General features: G+C 44.7%; 1 protein-coding gene across 1 annotated transcript; it reads right to left on the bottom strand.

Annotated features, from left to right (window-relative positions):
• Window positions 1-5,577: 5,577 nt before the first annotated feature.
• On the bottom strand, window positions 5,578-10,263 carry LOC125540424 (mediator of RNA polymerase II transcription subunit 15a). The gene is made up of 7 exons (XM_048704043.1): window positions 10,011-10,263; window positions 9,286-9,397; window positions 8,881-8,983; window positions 8,580-8,757; window positions 7,771-7,882; window positions 7,107-7,210; window positions 5,578-5,989 (listed from the first exon to the last, which is right to left on the bottom strand). Exons 1-6 carry the CDS (start codon window positions 10,124-10,126, stop codon window positions 7,154-7,156), a joined length of 678 nt encoding a protein of 225 aa, XP_048560000.1. The 5' UTR covers window positions 10,127-10,263; the 3' UTR covers window positions 5,578-5,989; window positions 7,107-7,153.
• Window positions 10,264-10,635: the final 372 nt, after the last annotated feature.

Below are 10,635 nucleotides of genomic sequence, written 5' to 3'. Positions count from 1 at the left end.
GCGTCATGCTGCATCAAGCCATCTGGAATCGTCCAATCGTCCGGACTCACTCTCAATCGGGGGGGGGGGGGTGACACCTTCCTTCTCGACAGCGAAGCATCGGGGTCCATGTTGATGTCGACCACCTCCTTGTTTGCGGCTTCCTTGGGCGCAACTTCCTTCATCGCTCCCTCCGGGCGACGTTCTCCGCCTTGCAATTGACCGCCATAGACGGGACCCCACCAACTCCATTGAGGCATCATGGGGGCCAGTGTACTTGGCGACGACATCTGCGACGGCTCGAATGCGGGCAGCGGCGCGGACGGGCATGGACGGTGGCGACGGCTCGGGCGCAGGAAATGGAGGATGAACATGGAGAAGGTCTGTCCAATTTGGTGGACTAGGTCAATTTGAAGGGATTTGACGTGGGTCCGGTTTGTCGGATCCGACATGGCGAATGCGTCCCGGTGCACCTGGCAATCCCCATGTCCGCCCCAGATATGTGCTGGGTTTGAGGGGTGGCAAACAACCCATAAGTATAGGGCCGGTTTGAGGGGCGGTTGGGTTGCATTTTTACGACCGGTCACTAACCAGGGCGTCCACCCGGATGTATAGAGGGGTTGAGGGTCTGGCTTTGGATGCTATAGAAACGTGATGAAGATGGCAGACCACCTAATCCGGCCACACAAAAGAAAACCTCACAGACTCCCCATACCGAAGTTGGTCTCGCCGGTTAGAGGAGCTAGGGGATCAAGACACAAAACAAATGTGCCGGCTATGGTTCGTGGAGAGGGAGACGACTTTTATTAGAAGAAGAAAAAGAGACTACTACCTCCATCTAGATGAATAAGTCATTGGCGTATTTCTAGGTCATCGATTTAAGGAATTAAATATGTGTTATATATCATGAAAAATATATCACTAGATTTCTACACGAATGTAGTTTCTAAATATATATTTTTTATCACATATAATACATATTTAGATAGTTAAATCATCGACTTAGGACTAGGCCGAAATCACTAATTAAGGAGTACTCGTTGCAAAGAGCACTCCACTTTCCCAGGTCGCGACAAGTGGCGCACATGCAGCGCGCCACTTGTCGCAACCTGGGAGTTTTCTCTTTTTTCGTAGATCCGTTTACTCAAAACGTTTTATCTCTTAAACCGTGCCTTCAAATCTCGAACCATTTTCACCGTTGGATTCCTCGCGTCGAGATCTTCAAAACTAGATCCCATGTTAATAGGTTTTGACGAACTTTTTTTTATGAAAAAAATCGGACGAAAAAAACCAGGCGAAAAAACCGGACCGGGAGCATGTTATTTTTCCCTTTCCGAAAGAGGCACGTCCGTGCCTCTCGTGGAAGCAAAATCGTGACTCTCGTGGAAGGAAAAAACAGAAAACGCGTTTTTTTTCGTTTCCGAGAGGCACGGCCGTGACTCTCGCGAAAGCACAACCGTGCCTCTCGTGAAAGCAAAACCGTGACTCTCGCGAAAGAAAAGAAAACAGAAAACGCGTATTTTTTCCCTTTCCAAGAGGCACGGCCGTGACTCTCGCGAAAGCACAACCGTGCCTCTCACGAAAACAAAACCGTGACTCTCGCGAAAGAAAAGAAAACAGAAAACGCGTATTTTTTTCCCTTTCCAAGAGGCACGGCCGTGACTTTCGCGAAAACACAACCATGCCTTTTGCGGAAGCAAAACCGTGACTCTCCCGAAAGAAAAAAAAAACAGAAAACGCGTTTTGTTTTTCCCTTTCCGAGAGGCACGGCCGCGACTCTCGCGAAAGCACAACCGTACCTCTCGCAGAAGCAAAACCGTGACTCTCGCGAAAGAAAAAAAACAGAAAACGCGTTTTTTTTTCGTTTCCGAAAGGCACGGCCATAACTCTCGCGAAAGCACAACCGTGCATCTCGTGGAAGAAAAACCGTGACTTTCGTGAAAGAAAAAAAAGAAAACCCGTTTTTTCATGCAATTTTTTTATCAAAAAGCTAAGAAGACCGGGGGAAAGCCAAACCGGAAAAAAACCATTTAAAAGCCGAAAACACATGCAGAAAAATAAGAAAAAAACAAAATCCGAAGGGAACGTCCAGAGCGCGACACATGGCAAATGGCTAAGAGCGTGCCAAGTGGCGCTGATCATTGCGAGGCTCCTGAAGGAGCGCTCGTTAACTAGTTGCTCCCGAACTAAGCGAATGACTTGTTCACCGAGACGGAGATAGTATGATGGAACTAACTAGCCCACCAACGAACCAACATAATACAAGTACTCCCTCTGTAAAAAAAATACAAGAGCATTTATACCATTATTTTAATGATCTAAACTCTTTTATATTTCTTTACGGAGGGAGTACCATGAAACACATGCACTTTGGACCAACAACGATAACAACTAACAACATGAATGACATGGATCAAGCACGCGCGCAATTGCATACGTGACACATTTTTATTTTATTTTTTGCGAATAAGCATACATGCATACATACATGCATACATAAAAAAGACGGTCATGATGTGAAACCTTCAGTGGCTGTGTTGTTCAAAACAGAGTAGGTACAGTCCAGGTACAGGAAATTAAAACGTGCATGAACGAATGATTTGTTTTGTTCTCTCTAAGCAATCGATTTTCCTATCAACTCGCACGGCTCAATCAAATTAAGATTCAAAACCAGCCTCCTGGGTTCGCATGGTGCAGTCAAATTCAGATCAGATCAAATCAGTCTACCGTCAGACCTGTATGTGTGTCTGTCTGTCTGTCTCGCACTGAAGACGCGCAGGCGGGGCTCAAGACACGCAACCTCAGCAGATAAAGATAAGCTCGGACGAGAATGGAAAGCATCTCGTCCCGCCCGTCTCTCCTGCCTCCCCTGCCCGCATTTTCTTTCCTTCCCGCAAAAAAAGTGGGCGCAAATACGGCCTTCCTGGGGGCGCAAACCGCAAAACTTCCATGTTGTAGTAGCTGCTTGATTTCTCCACGCGGTCTCGCCGACTGTTCCAGCGCCGGGATTTCATTTAACCCGTAGATTAGAGCAGCGACGTAGAGTAGTCTACCGGCGATGAATCGATGAGCATTACGCCATCATCCAGATCATCCCTTCGTAAAATTGTACTGGTGGCCTAGTTTGATTACGCCATCATTATGCTATCTGTGGGTCTGCATTTCCGCTGCCTGAGTTACTGTTATCTGAATCTCAAGTATGTCGACTGTCTACCCCCCATAGTGTCTGTGTGTCATACTGTGATGCGACGACGGCACACTTGACTTGATAGAAGCATCCATTTAGCTAGCTCTGCTCTGGGTGAATAATTCCTAATGCTCCTTGCGTGTTTGCAGGGCGGTGGCACCGCACGAGTCTTGACGCCGTTGCGGCTGCCATTCGAGTGCTGGAGGTACGCTTCGTTCCCTGTGGACGGACGAAATGCGACGAGAGTATCATGGATGGGGCTACAGGTTCTTACTTCTTACGGAGCTGTTGGGGCTTTGCAAGGTACTTGTGCCAAATTTACTACTAAAACTTGATCCTCCAAAGTAGAAGCTTAAATGAGATACTGTTCATATGTACTAGTATATTGACAATCAGACAAGCTTAAAGCTCTGACCATACTCTCTGTTTCTTGTAGATCAGGCGTGAAGAATCCCATCCAAGTTGCATTGCACTCTTGCCAAAGGAACAAATATCAGGCTCTTCACTCCTTGGTCAGATACCCCCCATCTATGTAACCACAAAATTCAAGCCTCTTCTACATGCTTTGGTTACCCACAGGCCACAACCTTTTAACTTCTCTGCCCTTGTGTCAATTTCTGTCACATGACTGATCCGCCTTGTGTCATCTTCTAATCCTGTCTCATGCTGAAACATGTAATGCAAATGTAAAGCCTTTGTGTCATTTTTCTGTCACCTGCCCATCTTACCTGTAATCCTGAGTTGCTAACTTACTCAATGTTTCTTAGGCTTTTGGTCGGTGAGGGAGCATGCCATGGGCACAATGTAAAGGAATCGACATAATTGGCGCCACATCGGAGCAGAATAATCGTAATGCTAAAGCTCGATGTTATTTTAGTAGGTATTTCTTCCATTTACTATCATGGATGCCATTCTGCCTCAGGCAGTACCCAATATGCTCTCTCAGCAATATTATTTTGAGCAAAACTAGAAGATCCACCTGTAGCCCAACCTGGCAGGCAGATGTTGTATCCACGGAGGACAGAAGAGGCCCAGCAGGCACGGGGCGGCCCAAGCCCGCTATTCGAAGTCCCCTGATGGCTCTGGAATTAAAAGGAACGGACCCCTGGCAGAACAGCAGATACCGGGGCAAAGCAAGTCTGTCGGGACGGCAATCCTGACGATCCATAGACCTCAGACCTCTGACGATGGCTTAAATCGCCGGAGCATCACTCTGACGGCGTCACACTTCTGGCCGCACGGCTCCAGAAGAGCGACAACAGTTCTGTTTGATCGCCCAACTATTGTTGGCATCCCACCAATGGTTCTGCAGCGATTCGAGAGAGCTCTGTTGTGAAGGGAACTCAAAGTGTTAGCTCTTCTGCGAGCGCAAACCTATCAGGAACTATGTCTGAATTAATGACGTGCCTTCTGACGGCCACTAGATGACTTCTGCCTGCCAGTATAAGATCAGACCTCACCCGAACTCGCATTATGGTCAACAGACCAACAGATTCCTAACAATCTTATTCAGGAACTTCTGAGCTCATCAAGGCAAATCTGCCGACCGGCGGCAAGGCACGCTTAGTTCCGTAATATCACCTTCTACTACAAATGAGTACCTTTTCTTTTTCCATTGGTGTTACTTTCTTACAAGTTTCTAGCTTTTTGTGTAGTTTCTTAGGCTAGGCAAAGTTGCTCCAATTTATTGTCAGAAAATGTGATTTGTGTATAAGCTAATGGTAAGTGGAAACTAAGATGGATTGTTAGTGCATTTGTATTAGCGCAAGGTGGACACCGGACTATAATGGAATAAACAGTACTCAGAGATGAGAGTATAGGAAGAGCGACGGGGCGAAGCGGAGGAGATTGGGTTGCGGCGGCATCTAACCGCAGATGGGGAACAAGACCGAGGTGGTGCTTCATGGGAACTCTTGTCGATTCCTTCGCCTAGGACATGGAGGCTAGGCTTGGGGTGGTCGATGGTTGCGTGGATGACAAATGATGACATTGTTGCCTCGCCGCCCATTTGAGGTGTGTGTGTGTGTGTGTGTGTGCGCGCGCGTGCATGCGCGCGCGCGTGTGTGTGTGTGTGAGAGAGAGAGAGAGAGAGGAGGGAGGGGGAGACAGATTTTCTTTTATTTTCGTTGAGTCCCACCTATAAGTGACATTTTGTTCTCATCCAGGCAACCTTAGGTTCAACTTTAGGGGCAAAACCAAGCAGAGTTGAAAACTAGGGGCAGAACCCTCGGATCGAAAGTACTCCCTCCGTTTGGAAACAAGTGCCGAGGTTTTAGTTCAAATAGGAACCAACTAAGGGCATGAACGGAGTATTCCCTTATTTTCTTCTTTGACACTTGCATTGTCATTATACTAATGTGTGTTGTGAAGTTTCCAAATCAGAATAGGGTAATAACGGAGATGTCCAACCATGTCCAAAGGGCAATAACTTTCCCTGACCTGAGCATAGACATTACATCCTTATCTTTGTTTGTATATACAAAACTAGTCATACACTGTTTAAACATTATTAGCTTCAAATTGTTAATCCAGCCTCGCTTTCCTATCTAGTCGGCTCACGCCCCAGGATCATGAAGCTAGGAAGCATGGTTGATACAGAAATTCCATACATTAAACAACATAGTCTTACACAATGTCTAACTTATTACATGGCACCTCAACGGCACTAAGGGCACAAGCACAACTTCTTCATTTGGCAGTGGAAACATACATCACACTCGAACATGGAGAGACGCCATCCCCACACGAACAAGCAATTGAGAATACACCTAGTCATCATACCGCTAGCGAACTTAGTATCACGATAATCGTCAGCTTATGCATCTGGCCAAATGAACAAGTCAAGTGAGCATGTTGAATGATCGCAAGACATTCAAGAGCAGAGGATAAAATGAATGCATGCTGATCTAGATGCTTATGACATACAATCTGCTCAACAATAAATTTCAGCATCGACATGCCATAGGCATCGCACTTACAGTAAATGGGAGTACAAGTAACATGTGCAAGAACAAGCAAGTAAATATTAGCTGATGAATGATATAAAGTGTAGCGTGATAAATTTCCTTTAAAAACAGACCCCCCCCCCCCCCCCCCCAAAAAAAACACTATGATATATATTTATATATTTTCTGGTTTTCTATTTTTTTGTTACTTAAATTGCTGTTGGCTTGTATAAGCTGATGCCATATCACCAGGGAACCACTTTGGATAGGGCCAAGGGAGTAAAGTAAAACAATTTAGTAATTCAAGGTTAAAAACAACCAGATTCCGAGTTCAAAGTTGAAAAGTGAACTTCTGCAATAATCAACCTAGAAAGTGGACTTGTCTCAGCTGACACATGCATAGTTATTAAAACCGACCAGAACAAAGCGGTACCAAGCCCTGTTCCAATCTGGTTTGCAGTGAAGGTTGATCCAATCAACCTGTTGTGATCTTCCGCAAAAACCCGGTTAAACCACCCAATTGGGCGCTGAACCAGGGGTCAGTAAAATATTCTGTAGGTGGGAGCAATTGAACCGTCTTTAAGATAGGATGAAGGTAGGCTACACCAGCCGATAACTAACTAGGCTGTGTTCATTTGTTATCTTCGTACTTAACATTGTTTCTACCATATCATCTAAAAAAACATTGTTTCTACCATGTACTAACAGACAAAAACCGTGCAATAATATTTTATTTAACCAACAGGTTGGACTGCTGATCCGGCGGTCTGAACAGTGAACAGACGCACTTACCATGTCGATCATCGCTCCGGGTTCAATAACTATGGACACATGACACACAAGTTAGATGCAAAATTCTTATGCATGATGCTGGACAGGGTGGATGTTGATTTAATGCAATAAAGCACATAATCTCAGCACATGATGCAATAAAAAGAATCGACATCCAAGCGGAGATGATAAAATGTGCAGTACTCAGTTTCTGTATATGATACCTTGACCGGGGTTGTTTTGGAATCACTTGAGCATTTTCAGGAGCCTGTTATGTTTTCGTCTCCATAGATAGCATTTTCAGAGAAACCTTCCGCAAATAATCAGACTGGGTAATACAAAAGAAAACAATGTAAAGCTTTATACCAAATTACTAATAGTGGCTTGCAACCAACAGTTCCACCCAACATGTGATCGATAATAACCAAGATCATGATCAGCGTTTTGGTCTATCATTTATGTAACATAATTAAAATGATTTAAAATATAGTAGCTTATTAACTTACTATTTGTATGTGTACTAAGTGTGAAAATGCTAAAATAACTCAGATATGCTCCAAATGGTTGAGTGTGGGCGTTGACACACCCATGGCCCCAGTTCAAGTCCCGGCAACCGCAGAAAATTTTGTATGTGTTTCCAAGCATGAGAAAAACCAGGATATGTTCCCAAGAGCAGGTAAAGAAAACGTTGGCAGCTGGAGAGCAAAAAAGTCACCCAAGGTATCCCAAAAAAGGGAAACTGCTAAAGGTACTTAAACATGATGTAAAGAATCTTCTACAACATTTGGAGACAGTTCTGCTCTATTATTAGCCCATAAACCTTGTTTGACATCCATAACTACAAAAATGTGCTCTGCTCCGAGTAGCCACCAAGATAGGATAAATTACCTGGCTGGTCGCTGCATTATAGATCTTCTCTTCGAATCGCACAGCAATTTTTTCAAGTTCGTTCAGTCCCTCTGGCCTTGATACTGGCAGATGCTTCTTCAGAGATTCCATTCTACACGTATAATGCAAAATGTGAATAAATTGGGGGATGCGTTGCTTTCAACGGTTTTGTGCAATAAAATATCTGGCATCTGAGATGTAAGGTGGAATGAGTAGGCAGAGCAGCCAATTCTCAATCATATACACCCTCCATTCCTATAGGTAAGGCGTAATTTTCGCTTTGATAAGACCAAGGAGAAATATCAGCATACGAGAAACTCTAGTTTCAGAACAAAATTACATCCCTGCACAGTACTAATAGCATGGTTTCCCCTACGAGATCAAACATTGTGATATCTGTGTTATACTGTATTGGTGTATGCCATGACAGATTTGCACCTCTTCGTCAATAAACTTGTGTTAAATTGTTTAGATATAATTTAATTATACTTAAATGAAGTAATTAGGCTGGATTCAAAGCAGGTACAATACGAAGTTGATTAGTCAATCCCCCAGCAGGAATTTTTGACCTAAGAATAGATGAACAGAAACTGGGAGCTTGTGTGTAGATTGACGACGAATCTGTTGCCGCCACTATGGATATGACTGAATCAAAGATATATCAGATGGATCGATGATCATTGACCCGAAAACACACAGGAAATTTCTCTTTTTTTGTACGTGAGAAACCGAAAAAGTGGAGAAGGATCGAATTAATATGATTGGAGGGAGGGGAAAGTAAAGCAAAGCAAATCAATTGCAGTCCCTACATCTTATTGACGATCCTGCTGCGCGCCTCGGGCTGAAGCTGGGGGCGCCAATCGCCTCCGGTGGGGGCCGAGGCGTTCGGGTGAACGCCGGCGGCGGCGACGGCAGCAGCGACTGCAGCGGGGTCTGGCCCCTGGGTGGGCCGCCAGGGGGTTCCGTCGGGCATTCTTAAACATGATGCTGGAGAGGGTGGAGGTTGATTTAATGCATTAAAGCACACAATCTCAGCGCTTGATGCAACAAAAAACAATATCCAAGCGAAAATGATAAAATGTGCAACACTCAGTTTACTGTATATGATACCTTGACCGAGGTTCATTTGATTTGGAATCACTTGAGCATTTCCAGGTTGTGTCTTCGTCTCCATAGATAGCATTTTCAGAGAGATCTTGCGCAAATAATCAGACTGGGTAATACAAAGGGAAACAATGTAAAGTTTTGTACCAAATTACTAATAGTGGCTTGCGACCAACAGTTCTGGTTGATTAGCAGTTTAGCGTGCTCGAATGTGCTTCAGCTTTTAACATTTGAATCATAGTTATAGGAGGATGGTACTTAACATGACTTCAAAAATATCCTCTACAACATTTGGAGACAGTTCTGCTCTATTATTACTTTATTAGCACATAAACCTTGTTTGACCCCCATAACTAAAAATAAAATAGACTGTGCTCTGCTTCGAGTAGCTGCCAAGATGGATTAAATTACCTGGCTGGTCGCTGCAGCATAGATCTTGTCTTCGAACCGCACAGCGATGATTTGAAGTTCGTTCAGTCCCTCTGGCACTGATACCGGCAGATGCTTCTTCAGACATTCCATTCTACACGTATAATGCAAAATGTGAATAAAATATGTCGCATCTGAGATGTATGGTGGAACGAGTAGGCAGAGCAGCCAGCCAATTGAGGTAGATCCCCAATTCTGAATTCCTATAAGCAAGGCGTAATTCTGAACATTTGGGGAATATATATCCACTTGGGGAAGCATACTGCATAGGAAGAACTCAAGTTTCAAAACAAAACTGCATCCCGGCACAGTACTAATTAATAGCATGGTTTCCCCAAGGAGATCAAACGCTGTGACATCTCTGTGTTAAATTGTTCAGACATAATTTAATCCTAGTTAAGTTAAATGATGAAGTGATTAGGCTGGACTGATTAGGAAGTTGATTAGTCAGTCAATTTTGACCTGAGTAATATAGTACAGAGGCTCAGAGACTGGAGTGTGTAGATCGACGACGAAGAATCTGGTGCTGCCGCTAAGGGCATGGCTAGATCGAAGCTCTATCGGATGGATCGACGACAAGATCGACCCGAAAACACGCAGGAAATTGCTTGGGAAACCGAAAGCAAACGCGGAGGAAGGATCGAATGAGTATGTTTTAGAGGGAGGGGAAAGCAGAGCAGAGCAGATCGAGCAGAGTCCATACATACATCTTGTTGACGACCCTGCTGCGCGCCTCGGGCAGGAGCTGGGCGCGCCAGTCGCCGCCGGTGGGCGGCGGGGCGTTCAGGTCAACGCCAACGCCAACGCCCCAGTTGGCGTCCATGGCTGGTGATTCGTGTGTAGTATTCTGGCTGGTGAGGCCTCGAGGGGATGGAGGTGGAGGTGGAGGCGCCCCGCCTCTGCCTTTTGTATATACAAAACGAGACGACGGCGACGAGGAGGGAAAGACGCTCGCGGGGTGCCCACCTTAGTGGTGTCTCTTTTTTTTAAAGATCACAAAGCCAGCCGCTTTTTTTAAAAAAACACGCTTTATTAAATAGTGTCAAAGTTTACAGGACTAATTAGGGGATCGCCACACATGGCCTACAACATCTAGAGAACTAGAAAATCTAGCTAAATTATGTGCTTCCCAGTTGGAAGACCGGCCTTCGAATTTGATGTCACATGTGGAAAACTCCCTCAATCGTTTAGAAAGATTTTAGTTCATTTTGCTCTGTATGTAGTCACTTGTTGAAATCTTTATAAAAATTTATATTTGGAAACGGAGGGAGTATACATCATGAAAACATGGTAGTATAACATTAGCTACAGTAAGGAACACTATCATAGGCT

Source organism: Triticum urartu, chromosome 2 (genome assembly GCF_003073215.2).
Source record: "Triticum urartu cultivar G1812 chromosome 2, Tu2.1, whole genome shotgun sequence".
NCBI lineage: Eukaryota > Viridiplantae > Streptophyta > Magnoliopsida > Poales > Poaceae > Triticum > Triticum urartu.
The sequence above is the reverse complement of the archived record's forward strand: the minus strand, read 5'-3'. Positions and strand labels throughout refer to the sequence as shown.

What these genes read in the sequence shown, in the direction of transcription:
- LOC125540424 (XM_048704043.1), bottom strand. Translation starts at nt 10,126, where the DNA reads ATGGACGCCAACTGGGGCGTTGGCGTTGGCGTTGACCTGAACGCCCCG. An exon ending in AGCAGGGTCGTCAACAAGAT is followed by an intron (nt 9,398 to 10,010) that starts GTATGTATGGAC and finishes TTATACGTGTAG; the next exon opens with AATGGAATGTCTGAAGAAGC. An exon ending in ATAATGCAGCGACCAGCCAG is followed by an intron (nt 7,211 to 7,770) that starts GTAATTTATCCT and finishes TGTATTACCCAG; the next exon opens with TCTGATTATTTGCGGAAGGT.